Source organism: Erithacus rubecula (assembly GCF_903797595.1).
Source record: "Erithacus rubecula genome assembly, chromosome: 2".
Taxonomy (NCBI): Eukaryota; Metazoa; Chordata; class Aves; order Passeriformes; family Muscicapidae; genus Erithacus; species Erithacus rubecula.
In genome coordinates this window covers 77,512,843-77,529,911 of record NC_136685.1, presented here as the reverse complement: position 1 = coordinate 77,529,911, position 17,069 = coordinate 77,512,843, and the positions used below count along the sequence as shown (strand labels likewise).

Below are 17,069 nucleotides of genomic sequence, written 5' to 3'. Positions count from 1 at the left end.
TCAACAATGTTTGATAATATCATATTCTGAATTCTGCCTGAAATTACTCTTCCATTTATTAGGGATTATCATCTATATCATTGGTCCCCAATCTATGGGATACACCATATTAATAAACATTGCCAGGAATGACCACAACAGTGATTATGAGGAGCAGCAGATGTGATAAGCCTACTTTTGGTGAGACAACCAACCAACATAACATTGCTAGAAAGCAGGCAGCCCATGAAATTAGGCATCAGAAAGTGGAAAAGGGGCTACAACAGAGAAATGCCAAGTAAGGGCAAAAACCAAGGAGGTCTGACTGAAAGAAAAAAAATTTAAAGCAAAACATCTATATGTACTTGATCCTGAAATCAGAATTCAGTTGCAAAAGGTCACCCTAAATATCTCTTGTGCTAGGTTCTAGTTCCACACTTCTAATTTTTTTTTTTAATTAAAGAAAGTGGTAAAAGTGAAAGCATCTTGGTTCAACCAGCCTAAAACAGAAAAATAATGGGAATGTTTGAAATTTGGAACAATTCACTCATAATCTTTAAAACTGACATTATGGAGATTTGTAGAAACTGGATATTCTGATTTGCATATAGGTTTTTCTCAGGACTGCTGGCTCTGCATACATATTACCTTAAAGGATAACTATTCTCACTTCAAGTTCCAAAAAAGAAAGACATTTCCAAAGACTATTTCTTCTCCTTAAGGTTAGTCTGAAGATAGCTTTTTGTTCCTCTTGACATTTTAAAACAAATGAAGATGTTTACAAGATATTTGCAGCTTTAAAATTGTCTATTTTTGATACACTCTGAAATATAAATCCCCTGTTACATTTACATTGAAGTTTCTTTCACAAAATCTATCTTTATACTAGACCCAGTACACCTACTGAGATTAAATTGTTTTAAGTCAGATTTTTATATTAATTCTGATTTCATTTAATGTATTCGTTACAAAACACTAGAAAAATAACAGGTTTTAAGCCTAAGTGTTTTGAGTTGCAGTATCACACATTCAAAAATAATCAAATCATTCTGCAACTAAGTGTGAATTGCAAATTCAGCTGCATAATTTGCATTTCAAAGTTATCTGTATTTATAAAACTAAAATAGTCCTGTTTTGTCAATATTCACTTTTTTAAATGTGCAAAATGCAGCTTCATCAATACCCTGCTGTTTATTTGTTGACCAATTAGTTCAATTAGAAGTGCACATATTAATGAATTGCACTTCAGCTACAGAGGCTAAGTAGGGCACAAAGCATTTGGTTTAGCTTTCCTAACAGCTGCTATAAAACCAGAGCAGCACAATGGTTTAGCTGGCTTATTAGAACAAAGATGAATCAGAGGACAGTTCTCAAGAGCAAAGAGATCTGGCTGGCCTCAGTTTTATCTGTATCACTTCTTTCAAGTCATCAATCCTAATAAATTCACTGCTTGGACTACAAAATAATTTCTTTTTTTCCCTGTCATTCTCTATCACAACCCAATATCACAGGATATTATATACATTAATTCAGTATTAATTTATATATGTAAACAATTCAAGTAATTATGTAACTGCAAATACACTGTGTGTTAAGTGCAGATTACTTTTAGCAGCAGTAGCCTGTCTCACTTCCTACAACTATGGATGGTTTCAAGCATGTGAACCTCAGAGCTGGAAGCACAAAGCAAAGATACTCAAGATGGCTTCAGGCTATCCCTTATGAATCCTTGAAGAATGCTCACACAGTTGTGCTTCTCAAAAAGGAAGCTCCAGCTGCTACCTCCATAGCCTCTGCACCTAAACTGGGACAGGTTATTGCATTACACCTTGCAGATTTGCTTCTGCAGGCCAGAGCCACCAGTCTCATTTCACGTTAGAGACCTGCCAACAGAAGCTTTACCAATGACTCTCCTAGAAGATATTTGTTTTAAACTTACCTTGCAAATACTCTGGTCTTTTATAGTCTTTAAGGCCATGTTTTCCTTATGATGTCCCATAATAAATCTACCTGTGGCATTATTATTGATGCTACAGTAAGCACCTAATGTACGTTGCACACATTTGCCACGTGATGAATCAAAATGACAGATCTTCCTCTTTTCCCTTTCCATATGTTTTAATTCTCAAAAGGAGGGATTTGTGGTACCTTGAGAACACTACAGATCATATTAAAGCAGAATTGTTTATAGGAGCACATGATATGTGACAAGATCAGCCCTGAGGAGAAAGACTTGGAGGTGTTGGTTGACAAGAGGCTCAACATGACCCAGCCATGAATACTTTTAGCAAAGAGTGCCAAACATGTCCTGGGCTGCATCCAGAGCAGAGTGGGCAGCAGGGGAGGGAGGGGATTCTGCCCCTCTGTTCTGCTGAGACTCTATCTGCAGTGCTACATCCAGATCTGGGGCCCCCAACATAAGAAGGACATGGAGCAAGTCCAAAGTAAGGCCACAAAGGTGACCAGAGAGCTGGACCACCTCTCCTGTGGAGACAGGCTGAGAGACCTTGCAGCAGCCTTCCAGTACCTACACAAAAGAGCTGGAGAGGGACTTTTTACAAGGGCATGTAGTGGTAGGGCAAGGGAGAATGGCTTCAAACTGAGAGTATATTTAGCTTAGACATTAGAAAGAACTTCTTTACTGTAAGGGTGGTGAGGCACCAGAACAAAGAAGCTGTGGATGCTCCATCCCTGCAAGTGTTCAATGCCAGGCTAAATGGCATGCTTAGAGCAACCTGACCTAGTGGAAGGTGTCTGCCCATGTAACTAATGATCTCCAAGGTCCCTTCCAACAAAAAACGTTCTACGATGCTTTCATTCAGTGCCAAAGACTTAACTTAAAAAGTTATAGAGCATTACTGCTACTCTACTTTGACCAGTAGTCAGTTTCATCATTTCTCAATTTAGGAAAAGAAAAAAACACTGTACACACTCTCCCCCAAAAACACCAAACTACCAGGCCTTACCCTCTCAAAAACAAACAAACAAACAAACAAACAAACAAAAAAAGCAAAACAGAAAATCACAGTGTAAAACTGTGAGAAGCCATTTAAAACTTCAAGTGCTCTGTAAGACAATCCTATAGATCTAGTCAAATATAAAAGTTAAGATTTTAGGCCTTTGAGAACTGTTCATCTTTCAGAAATATCTCATAGGACAGAATCACAGGATGAGTCAGGCTGAATGGATCTATGGAGATCTCATGTTGCAAAGCAGGATCAGCTCTGGGGTCAGAGCCAGCTCAGAGCTTTATCCAGTGGGGTCTCTAAACCCTCAAACACCCTGGCCAGCCTGTCCCACCTCTTGGCTGCCAAGAGCTTTTTATTGTATACTATGTGAACCTCTAGTCTTTCAACTTGAGCCTGTTGTCACTTGTCCTTCTGCCATGTATCACCTTTCTTCTTGAAAAACCTCCTGAGAGATGCAGTTTTTCTTAAAGCCTTCTCTTCTCAACACATTATTGATCCTTATTTCCTCTTTAAAAACTGGAATATAGATTTTACCATTATAAAAAGTACTCTTGAAATAAAAATTGGTTTACTGCAAAATTGACTTGGAGCTTTCAGTCTAAAGACAAGCTTAAGAATTATTCCTCCCCCTCTCGCCACGTACAGTCAAACACCACACATTTCAACTTAGCTTTGTACTGATCAGAAACTCATATTTGTAGCTATAAAAAGGCTGAAATAAAACAAGGCAGCATGTTTGCCCACCCTGTCCAAAACTAGAAATTAATTGCAGTGTGGAAGTATGACAACATGCAAAATGTATGGAGAGCCCATTAAAAAAGTATTCAAATGTCTATTTTCTTAAACCATTTATAGCTGTTATGTTTATCTTACCTGACAAGATCTACCACAGTATTTAGCAACCTTGCACTGAGAGCACCTGTGCAGTTTTTCATTCCTATTAAGAAAAAAAAAAAGAGTCATAAATATAGATGGAGTTTTGTATTTATCCTTCTTATCTAACTAGAAATTTCCAACTACTCCAAGTCACAAAAAAATCTTATAAACAAGAATAGTCTAAAATGCCCTGTAATGCAAGAAGAAATTATACATAGTTATGTTCAAAGCTATGGGCACGACACTTTACTTGTGTCAGTCCACACCTCTGAGGCCACTTTAGAGCAGCAGGAAATTATCAAATGTGCTCTTGTCATGTAGCTGTAACTCTGAGGAGTTTGATTTTGTAGATAACATCCTAATTAGAGCTGTGCAATATAGCTAGCTAATCTATTTACTATCTAAGCCTTGTCTTAAGCAAGCAAGCATCACTATCTGTCTTAAACAAGACCTTGCTGTGAACCTGTGGCTGTGACATCAAATTTTATCTTTATAACACAGGCCAAAGTTGACATGTCAGCAGAAATTTCTATTCTAAGAAAACACTTCTGATCAGTGGACAATGAAACCAAAATAAAAATTCATGGTGGAAATATAAAAATCCAATGAAAATTAGAAGAACTACCAGACCTATACATTACAATCTAAAAATTAAAAGCACCTCCTGACTGTAGTACTGTTTTCTGATACTGTCTTAATTTAGTCATATGATTCAAGAAAATATCACTGAAGTTCTGTACATTTTTAGACAGTAAGTAAGTGTTAAATGTGAAAGCACACGCAGAGCAAATCTTGTACCTCAAATATATAAATAAAGATATTTACTTCAGGAGAGTAGAAATGAGACAGATTTTGAGGCTTCCCTTTAATTTCTTGTAGAAGATACTGAACATGATGTATTATTCTGGTAACATTGCAAAGCGGTGTCTTTCATTTCTTAACATGCAAGGCTGCTTATGCGAGTCACAGTCACTCATTAGGCTGGGAAAATAGTATTAGACATATAAAGATAGGTATTTGTTGTTGTTAAAACTGAAGGTAGGCAATTTATATTACAGATACAGCAATTATCTGGGCTCTGTGGACAGCACAACCCTCACTACTTCCTCCCAGACTTCCTCCTGGCCACCCCTCTGACCTTAGTGAAGAAGCACAGGTACCTCACTGGGTACTTCACTATGCCCTTGTGAGCTGCACAGGGCTGAAGATGGCTCACTTACACCCAACAAACTATCACCAGGAGTTATTCCTCGGTACCCCCTCCTCCATCCTTCTACAAGGCAAGGAAAGAGGTGTCAGTCATGCCACTCTCCCATTCTAAAGGTAATTTTAGTTATGGTATCTTTGCCTTGCCATAGTCTTTTACATTTAGTTGCCTCATATTTTACTATGTAGATTAATTCAGCTTTCAAATTTGATTGGGAAATAACTGTCTAAAACAGCCCATGTCAAACTGAAGGGGCAAGTTTAAATGACCAGATGAAGGACTTTACTTTGCAAGATCCCTGGTGTCTGCACATCAGTACCAGATGTGCTCTTTGCACTTGCACTCCCATCTGATTCCATGAAAAGATGTAATTTGCTGTCTCTGCTGTCACAAAAGAAAACTCCTCTGCTGTTGTCAGCCATCTAGAAACTGTATACCATATGGTCAGATTCCCAGACCAACTGCTTTACAACATGACTTTCTTTTACTTACACCACTCAGTTGTTCCCAAATCCTAATTTCTCTGGGTAACTTCAAAAAGGCCACATGCAAACCAGACAGAACCAATATGCCCACAAACTTCAATCTAGAACTTCTGGATAAACATAGTAGCCCACTTATTTCAGCTATGATGCCAAAATTGAAGAGTAAGGGCACACCAGAAGTACCATGGAGCCTCCTCTAGTGAAAACCAACCTCTCCTTTCCCTCAAGTCCCACAACTGGGAAACGTATTTTGCTGATATATCAACATTTTGCTATGCCTGAATTATTAAAAATAAAAGCTGATGCATTATCTTAGGACTCTTTTAGGCATTTGGGGAGTTTAGATAGCTGCATTGGTCAAAGATTGAGAAGAGCATTACGAACAGATCATTACAATCAAGTAAAAATCTTTTCATTTGTACTGCATAAAAATCCTATTTTGTCACACAATATTTTGTAGGTATTCATACTAACTACCAGGAGTATACTAACTACTTGAAAAGTCAGCCCTGGAGACAAAAAAAACTAATAAGTGTTGGATTTCTATAAACAGAATCTAAAATCTTGTCCTTGCACAATAGGTTTTTGATTTTAGGGTGCAATGCCTGAGGATGATTCAGAGTTAGAAACAAGTGTGAAATCTTCATTTTGCCAGCTGGGGAGAGCTGCTTCATCTTCAAGGCTGAGCAACCACACAACCTTAACCACATTCTGATAGAGGAGAATATATTTCTGAATTTAGATTAGAAGCTCATGTCAGAGTAACCTAGAACAAAAAGAGACAGCCAAGCAGGCAGAACTTTACATTAACATTTCCTTTGTATCCTTTGTCCCCAAGGGTTAGTGATGCTGCAGTAACAAACATACACAAAAATCTAATGATCATCACTCAAAACTGGAATTTTTGTCAAACTGACACAATCAGTCAGATTATTTGAACAAGGTGACTCTCCTGGTGCCATTTAATGAATGAATTATCCATTCATCTTTGAGGTTTCTTTGAATGACAAGAAGATGTAGAATGCTTGTCAGAGCTGAATAGTAAAGCTGCTAATGAAATCATTGCTTTCTCTTCCAATCCTTGTTCCCCCTCCTGGACTAAAAAAAAAAATTCCTTTTTATTAATAGCATCTCTGGATCATACTATATGGCATACTAAGTGTAAAACAGCATGATCTAAAGCATTAACTCTTAAATCCTTTATAGTCAGATTCATGAATTCATATATAGAGGATTTGTGTATTTTAGAACATTTTAGGAAGGCAATTTTCCTGGTTTATTTCAGTCCTTCTCAGTATTTTATTGATGTCATAGGCTTTATTCAAGGAATTTTAAAGTCAGATACTCCCATGCATTTTCTTATCACCTGTAAACTTCATCTGGAGACAGTATCAGGTTTCTTACAAGGTACCTGCTGCATCTCACCTAATGCAACTAATTTAATGGATGAGAAAATGCACAAAATTTGATCTAATGGATTCAGTTATACATTAATCTCTAAAAAGGTTTCTGTAACAAAAAAGATGCAGTAATTACAAATAAATTATTAATTTTCCAACACACTATAAACAAGATTTTGCAAATGACCACAACCCCTTATGAAACAACAAGCACAAGTGAGCATCTTAGCCTGTACCAAAATAAACAGCCAAAACAAAAACAATAACAAACAGCCAAAACCCATATTCATAAAGTAAACAGGGGTTGTCAGTTGATCTCTCGCATAGTATTATGGTCAGGTTAAGAATCTTTCCTATAAGTAATTTGGTTATTGCTAAATCTTGTCATCATTATAGTCTGCAAACACGGTTCAAAGAATTAGCAGGAAACAAAAGAAAACTTGCGAGAGTGGGAGAAAACAAGTAGGAGAGCTCAACTGGAATTGCCTCAGTGGGTACACCTTCCCCAGAAATTTTTTCTTCCTTTTTGTTTTTTAACACATGTTTAAAATCTTAGGAACAAGGTGAAGAGGTTAACAAGGGTTTGCCTGGACTATCAGGTTCTACCAGAGCCACACTTGCACTCTTGTAAGTTAAAAAAAAAAAGTGCACTTTTAAAAACATCACATAATAACTTCTGCTTGCCAGGAAATGCCCTAATAAAATTTCAAATACCACAACAAAAGTCAACCAAATACAATTAGATTACTTAATTTATAATGAAAATGCATCTACACTTCTCTGCTGATTGCAGGCACTTGACTTTCAGCCCTCTTCACAAGGTAAGTGTCAGATAGAACTGATTATCATTCTGCATTCAACGTAGTTTATTCACACTTCTGCTTCTGCCACATCTTGCAGGAAAACAGGACTATCTCATACAAATGCCCTCCTGCATTTTTGTGGTTGATATTGCTTTTCAGTTAATAATCCTGCCCTGTATACAGGAATGAAAAGAGCAGCACTTTCCAATGCATGTCAAGCTGAACTAATTTCCTGAACAAATTCTTAGACCTTTGCAATTCAGTCAAGCCTGTCAAATGCATAAAGTCTACTTGGGTTTTCTCAAGTATGTGCATTTCAGAGCTGTCACAAAGTGAAAGCAATCAATACCTACAGTAAGCTAAAAAGTCATTCATCATTTTAACTAATATGCCTCTGTTTTCTAATAATAAAAATAAAGTTGGGAAGAGCAAACAGCCATCCTAGATTTGAATGCACAGGGGTTATGTTAAATGCAATTACAGCTTTCCCTCCACACCTCTCTCCCAATGATGAGGTGCAGCAACACAGTTGGTCCCCAGCTGTTATCCCACTGCTGGCACCAGGCACCATGGGGCAGATGGCTCTGGGGACAAAGATGAACAGGGCTGAGGGCCAGGCAGCACAACCCTGGAGCATATCCATCTGCAACATCCCAAACCTGAGCCCTGCAGCCATGATCTGTGTCCACAGCAGGGGTTCCCAGCCCCTCTGGTGCCCTGGGTGCTGACTTGGCCCAGCCTGGCAGGCTCATGGCTTTCCCTTCACCAGGACCCTGGACCAGCTCTAGGGTCTTGGATGAGCTGGCAGAGGAGAAGACATCTTCCATAAGACACATGGTCACTGAAATAGGGCTGTCCCACTTTTCTGCCCCAAGGTTATTCTGTACTCTGCCCCCAGGTCACACACTGCATCTAGACAAACAAGAGCACACCAGGTAAGAAGCCTTTGAATTCCTTGCTCTTAAAAGTAATGAAAAAAATCACCCATATTCTCCACTTGCACACATCATTGTGTTAAGTATACAAATTAATATTTTTAGCCTAAGAGTGGCACCGGGAAATAGCTTTCTGGGGGGTGGAATTAGAGTTAAAAGATAGCAACTACAGCTAACCATCAATGACCAGAGCCATCATTCATGAGAACTAAGACCTTTTATGTAAGAAAAACACACACCTACTTTATTTCCAAATAAAATTATCATCTACTTAATATCTGAATCTTCTACAGAAGTGGTATTTATTCAGTGGCATTATTCAGGATTTTTTCTTTTTAAAAAAATAAATAAAAAGAGGGAAAATATGAACAACCAAAGCATCTACCCTGCAAGACAAATTGCACTCTAAAGTACACTACTTACTAAAAGAAACAAAAAATCAGCATTCAGGGACTCCCCATAACTTAAATCTTGGTTTCTTAAGTCTTTCTGGTAACCCTGAATGTCCATTTTTTGTTATTTTCCATAATTCTTTTTATACCCAGATATCTGCTTTGTGTATTAGGTACATTTACCATCATTCTTTTCTGCATCTTACTTTTTCTTCCAAAGAATACCTGGTCAGCAAACTGTGAAAAACCTATTCTAAATAGGATTTGTGAGGGTCTACAATCATTTGTTCATTGCAGTATAAGCTTTCCTGATAATCTACATTGCAATTTTAGGGTTTTTTTCTTCTTTTGGAGGTTACAGGAGCCAAAGTCAAGGCGGGGTGGAGGGGAGGCAATAAAAAGACATATCCAAGTACTAGATTTCATTTACTTCTATGTAGAAAATGGCCTTTGCATTCATCCAGTGATTGAACTATTGCCAAATTTGGATAAGAAAGTGTTTATTTTTCAAAACCACATTGCAGTATTTTGAAAAATAATGGTAAGACATTCCTTGTTGATATTGTGAAGTTATCTCGAGTGACAAAGATGTCACTCCCGTGGTTAAACTGAAAAAAAAAAAACACATTGATTTTTTGAAAATAGAGATGCAAGAAGTGTAGTATTTATTCTGATACAACCAAGAACAGAATTGTACTCCTTTCCACTAAGTTGGCAAATGATGAAAGGCTTCATATGTGTTTCTTTCCAATAAAATTAGTGAAGGAACTTATAAAAAGAAATATCAAAAAATACGGCCCTCAACTTGGCATGAAATTTAATCTTACTTTTGAATTCTACTTATCCATTCAACATTCACCTCTCATCCTGCACATGAAAATACAAGAAAATCTCTCTACTGAAAACCTAAAGATTTACCTTAGAAGGAATTTCAGTAGTACAAGGCCCTTAAACTTGTTCAGCAGAAGCACTCAGCATATCCCAAAACAGTAAGCTTTTTGTTCTAGAAGACAAGACTGGCTTTGGAATATAATACCTTTTACATATATATAAAGTACACACATGGTACATGTACAAACACACACACACACTTTATCAACCTTCAAGATGAATAAAGCAAACACCATCACATCTGAAATCAGTGGTTGTGTGAAAACACTGCAATTATTCCCCCAGCAAAACTCACGGTAGGCCCCCACTGAGAGCACTGAAACAGCATCACAGCACAAGTTGGCTCCAAGTGCATCAGGTAACTACTGCAAACTGTCTGTGCCATCTCCTTGCCCTGCAAAGCTGCTTTGACACAGCTGCCCTCAAATCAAGGCCATCTCCAGGGTTTCCCTGCAGTGGGCATGCCAACATGCCTCCAGCAATTTCAGACTTAAACAGATTATTTTCAGTCACACAGTACATTCCTTCCACCTTGGGATTTCAATCAAAGAAGAAAGCCAAATACTGTGGAAGACTGTGATTATATTTCACACTATGAAAAGGTCATATCTATAACTTAGAAACCTGGAAAAATAGCTACATGCAATATTTTTAAATGCTCATTTGTGGAACATGTGGTTAAAATCCAATGAAGCTGAGTATAATAAAATATCCCATCTTTCACTTCTCCCTATAAAAATGATTAATTTGTTCATTAATCTGCTGTATATCTAAGTAGTTTTTTCTTCAACCCATAGGTCAATGTTCCACCAAAACAAAGCTGTTACTCTAAAATATCATACTGATGTAAATATTTACATCCTGCTAGTGTTACCTCCGGGATCATATGGATGTATAATTTTCAATGAAATACAAACCCCTCTGACCCTCTCAAAGAATATCTTCATGAGCTTTTTTTTTTTTTTAGCTCCTTTCCTTTCTTGACCACATTTATATTTTTAGCATAAACATTTTATAGCAGTCCCACAATGCTATTCACTTGCTTTTTTTTTCCAAATGTGAACATCTGTGCCCAAAGGATCTTTCATTCCCTATGGAACAGATTTTGAAAGTGATGAACAAAAAAGTAAAATATTTCAGGCAAAAATCTTTGACAGTCATAGCAATATAGTAGGCTTAAAATAAATTCCAGTGCTTTTTGCCCTGTAGATTTAGAATTGGGAAAGGATATACATCAAGTGAACTTTTCATTTTCAACCTGCTTAGCACTTATGGTTAGATCATATCCAAGTTAAGATTCAAATATGGGTGACTGGAACAGAATAGTCAGTTCTGCTTACTTATAAGCTGAAGAAACTGCAAAGATAGAAAATGAGAGTAAAATGCAGGAAAAATGTGCTTCTATCAAATAGAAAAAAGGGCAGAGAAATAGCTTGTTTCAAGCTCAGGTGCAATCTGATATCACGAGGTCTCACAAGACATCTGAAGTGGTCTGTCATGAACTCATAAAATCCCAATGAAGACTTTTGCATTAGAAGGATGTGAAAATATTCTTGACATCTGTAATCCTGCTTCCCTCTTCGATCCTTCCCTCCAGCACAGGATGGTTTCCTGCTGTACCTGTTTCTCTTGGGATGCACTTTAAAAGCACATAAGTTTTCCTCAGACAAAAAGACTTCTCATATTGAGTCCATCTTCACCTCTTAGAAATGCAGACTGTTGCTGAAAGTAGCACTGTCTCAAAACATATTCTACACAACTGTGAAACACAGGGGAAACTTGAAGAAAGATCACTTTTAGCCAACCTAAAAACACTTGTAATGAATTTACAAATAGCTGCCTAGCCAGTTCTCTCTCAGTCTAGCTGGATGGATAGTCTTTAAATTACCATTAACTGGCACATTCCATCATATTTTTCTTCAAATCTTCTGTATTTTTTCAATTCTTTTCCTGTCATTTCATAATCTCCACCTTTGCAGGCATTTTAGTTTGCTTGTCACTGATGATATTTTTTCTCTCATTTCAACACCTTTCCCATTTCAGAATCTTTCTCCTTTTCTAGATAACAAAGGCATTGTTTTTTATCTCCAAGAAGTCTTATTGTTTCCCCACCAGGCTCGAATCCTTTTTCACTTTACACTCCTTCCAGCAATTTTCATTTCACATCAGAGTGGCACTTCCAAGCATTGATCTGAAAACATTTTTCAAAGCTTCTTCCTATCAAGTGCTTAAATAAAATATCTTATGTCACATCTCTCACTTGTTTCCCCAACAGATTCTAGATTTCAATACAGAAGGGATGTCTTCCCTTCTGTGCCCCTCCTTTATGTGTCACTGAAAGATGGATTCCATAGGTCCCACAGTAATGCTTAATTTTGGAAATGTTCACCAGTAAGAATGAAGGCATTTCATATTAATATTGGAACAGCAATGCCACATAGAAATTATCCAGAAAATGCAGAACATATATATATTTACTATTTACTATAAGGCAGTTAAAACCAAATTGTTCTTTTCACAGATCTGTGTTGCATCATTACTGCTGGAAAGCAAGACCTTCAACCAGGACTATACATATAATAGCTAAAACTAAGTTAAGCTTTACAACTAACATGTACTAAAGTCCATTTATAATGCCACATTGTCTGGAAGAAATATTACTGATGAAAAACATACTCACTTAACTTTTCACATCTCAAAGCATAAAGTCCTTAAAGACTCAGTGGAGCTTCATCTGGTTTTCGAAGGTCTTTGTGAGGGTCTCCTGTGCTTTGATTAACCTGTTTGTACTGAAACTCCTGCAGACACCCCCAGACTCAGCTGAGCCACTGCAGGGTCAGTGTTTGCAGCACAGCCCAGGCAGTGCCAGGGCTGCCAGCAGGCACCTGAGAGAGCAGAGGCCATGCCCCCACACCTGGCAGAGATGCCTTGGCACCACCACCCAACAGCAGGCAGCAAATGAGGCACCTGAGCTAATCAGCAATCCCAGCACAATGTGTGCAGAGGGACACAAGCTGTTTCCAAGGCCTCTGCCAGTTATGCCACTGTAACAGGCAGGGAAATATCAAGGCTGAAGTGTGTTGTGACAAATCTCTTGCTTGCTTCCTCCCCGGCTTCAGTGGTGTCAATGCCCCTATGGATGCAGGACAAGGTCTGAACCCACTTTGTGCTCAATATTCTGAATGTAAGAGAGTCACAGACATGATGAAACTGGTCAAGATGCTGAGATTACTGATCTAAGAAAGCCTCTCCAGGGCTGGAGTCCCAAAACAAACAGCCAAGGGAAGTCATAAATCAGTTCCACATCATCTAATACTTACTCTCTGTACTCTGGTGACATCCAATGGCTAAATGCATAATAGATGTTTCTTCAGTTTCAAAGAACAGTTATCCAAGCTTCCCTTTTCCTTTTTTTTCAGTAGAGAAGCAAGAAAATAGTCAAAATAAATCCTCTAACTATAGTGACACCCATATATTTTCAGAGGAAAAAAAGTTATTATAATTTAATAGCTGTGAGCTCTAGTGTTAATTTGCCTAAGCCTATTTCCCACCCATTCTACAGAATTTTTCAGTAAGCAAAACCTATGTATTCTTCAAAGTTTTAAAATTCACCAATTTCCAGCAAAATGGTCTTTTAAAAGAGACCAGCCTGATTCCAAAATGTGTTTTAGAGCCCCATGTCATCACTAGCTTCGGTACAATTTTTCCTGCCAAAGAATTGACAGTTTGACCAGGAAGACATCAAACCCCAGAAGTAATCCTGAAAATTTCCATCTTTATAACTTAATATCTTAATAATATCTTGTAATATCTTAACATCTTATAATATCTTAATAATGTGCTTGAGGATATGCACATGCTCAGGCATGCCTGTAAATGGCAGCACTCTCTCACAAACTGGTTCTGTAATTAGTATTGCTACATTTCTAACTATAGCCAATACCTTCACAAAAGAGACCTATTCAAACTACAGAAATGTCAAAATAATTTAGTGTCTCCCAGAAACTATTTTAGAGAGGAAGTGCAGATAATACTTGCAAAAAGTCTTCATAAATTCTTGTGGAACTGTAGAAATGAAGACAAATCTTGAACTACTTTAGCTCCATCTTGAATTTTTAATAAAAATTCTCATGCATTTTTAAGTGAAATCATCTCAATTTCCAGCTCATTTTATCAGGCAACAGAATAATGATGTTACATCAACATGAGAAACAACCAAGTAATTTTTAAAATCTGAAGCTATTATTTTAATTAAAAAAACTATTTCTTAATTAAGTAATGGGAATTTCAGCATATAGCATGCTTCCCCACACTTAGCTACTAGTTCTCATGTTTCTCTTACAACATTCCACAGCAAATGTTAAAAGAAGAGGAACTGCCAAGCCATAATATCTGTAATAGAGTAAGAGATTGCATTTTACCTTCCTGCTGGTTTGTCCCAATGACAGTACATCAGTGCACACCTTTCCATCTCAAAAATTACCACTGGTGTTGACGAAGCTTCAAATGGGCATAGACACAGCAACGAGGCTTAAACTAATAAAGAAAATAGCAAATTGATATGGGTTGGTCATGGATTTTGCACAATTACCTAGTTAAAATTGGGTTTTATGTTCCAGAAGGTACTACTTTTACATCATTATAAGTCTTCAGTTAAATTTCATTTTCTCCATGGCCAAGAAATATGAGCCTTTAATCATTATACCATAGCTTTTGCAATGGGTCATGAGTGAAATCAGATTATTTGTTTCAGTTCAACAACCATGGAATGAGACTCTGCAGAGCACAGTACAGGAAAATGAGAAATATGTTATTCCTCATTTGCAAAGGAAGAAAGCGAAGGTTTATAGTGAAAGGCAATTGCTGGGAGAGAGAGGGAGATTTTGTTAATGTCTGTCACTGCTGATATGGCTTATAGGTATCAGTAAAGTTAAATAATCAAAAGCAATGCTCTGCTTTGCAGAATAAAAGAAATGCCTGCAGTACATGTTTGAGAAAAATGAGCCTCTGGTAATTTCTAAAGTCAACCATACCTCAAATCAATGAGCTGAAAAAGCTTGTGGGAAGAAATGATCTATTGCAACCACAGTGCTTTATAAAGATTCACTTTCATCAAGATTGCAAAATAAAAAAGTTTTTTAAGTGCATGCATATATATGAATATATTCTTATCCATATATACACTACCTCTACTGGCATTTTATTCCTGTTCTGACTTTTCATCTCATATCTGTTATTTCCTCCTGTATCTCCTGAAAATGTTGCACTCTAACTCATCACCTTTCCTGAACATCCATCAGCACTCCTGCAGTAACACAGTCAAACTCAGAAAAGGATCCTCAGTGTCCTGGGCACCTGTCCCCTTCAGCAGCTCTGTCAGTGCACACAAATTATTGTGCACATTAGAAAGGCTGGTTCAGTATCAGAGGGATCTGCAGAAACCCCACATTTAGCTTTACTGCTTGAATTCTCCAGTCAAACTTTACATCCAAATTGGTTACTCTGTCATTATAAATAGAGTGAGAGCCAGATGTTCTCTTGTGCATGCTTCACTCAAACACACTGCAGCATGCCAACAGCTTTAAGTAGCTTATGTTGAGTCTCCACCATTGTTATATGATTGCAACAGGTACTTCAGTTAAAACTGATCTGAGTATTTATTATGAAAGCATCAATATGTGTTAGTTGTACATGAGATGCAGGGAAAATGTACCTCCACAGGACAGGTGCAAGATCAAGTGACTTGCAGACTGAGAGGCAAACACACAACCTCTGTCACTCTGGTTCCTTAGGCTGAGCAGGAAACACTTGCTCAAAAAGGTCCCTTTTTAATATCTGACCAAAAAAAGCAAAGTCGAATTGTCAGTGTAAACAGTAGGAGATTCAGGTGTAGTCTGGGGGTTTGGGATTTTGGTTTGCTTCATTTTAATCAAAACAATACAACTGTTAATAACTGGTGGTATATTTCTCAGCTAGCAAGTGGATTAATGCCTCTGATTAATTTCACATAGATTATTAAAACAGCTAAAGAACCCAAATTACACCTACAGTTTTAGTTGAATACAAGAATTCCACATGAAATTACTTGACTTCTCCTTTTGGTGGAGTTCTCAAAACCTGAATACACCATCTGAAAAAGAGATCAGTTGGGTTCATGAAGAAGGGAAGCAAAGGGAACACAGCTCAGCCAAACACAAAACCAAGTCCTACTACTAAAATACTTGTCTGAGGAATACCAGCACTTTTTTAAGTACTGCATGTATATGCAGTACTCTGCTGATACAAAATAAAAACTATAAAAACATCCCGATACAGGAAGGATAAAACTAATGACAAAAAGCTAAAGAATACCTTTAACCCAGCACAGTGCAGTTCCTGTTACCATGGAAAAGTTCACCTTTGAGGACAAAGAGATTTCTTCACAGCTCCAAATCATGGAACAAAATTCCATTCAGTCAAGAAACCACTCAGATTTCAAGTCTGAAATCAAACCCATAGATGATCCACACTGATTTGGGGTATTTAATTTAAAAGTAAATTGTATTTTGAAAAGGGCATGTAGTGCATATTCTACTGGTATTATAGCTTTCACACTGAACAGATTTTATTTAAAGAACATATATTTGTTCAGGGCAGACAATTAGAGAAATTACATATTTTAATTAAGCTGTGATCTTACTTCAAAATAATTCTTGTTTTCTTCCTTAAAGCAGATTAAATTTTCAGTCTGCTGTTAACATAGGTATTTCTGATATTCTGGAACATCCTTATTCAGCAGGGCTGAGTTGTGGCATCCCCTCTGTGTGCACTGGTCAGGCTGAAGTCAGGCTAAGTGCATGTAATGCATGGTTACACGTAATTAATAAAATGTATTAGCTTCACATCAGTAACCCCTGAATTCTGTAGAACTTCTTCACAACAGAAACACTCACTGAAAGGCTTTCCTTTATGCTAGTATATATAAATATATGGATATATATGTGCCAGGTGCCTCCCAACATTAAATTGGGAGGGCCATGTTTTTGTACTTCATACAATGCTACTTTTTCATCTAACTTGATAAAAAGATCCTAGCATGATACTAGGTATTTGCACTGTTGAAGATTAGCCCTTCTTCAAGAGATAAAAAATA

General features: G+C 37.3%; 1 protein-coding gene across 1 annotated transcript in view; it reads right to left on the bottom strand.

The window, feature by feature from the left end:
• SMYD3 (SET and MYND domain containing 3) overlaps nt 1–17,069 on the bottom strand; it is a 369,857-nt gene that overhangs the window by 321,217 nt on the left and 31,571 nt on the right. The window contains exon 3 of the mRNA XM_079327644.1: nt 3,822–3,885. Coding sequence (XP_079183770.1) covers nt 3,822–3,885 — 64 coding nt within the window. The remainder of the gene's footprint in view (nt 1–3,821; nt 3,886–17,069) is intronic.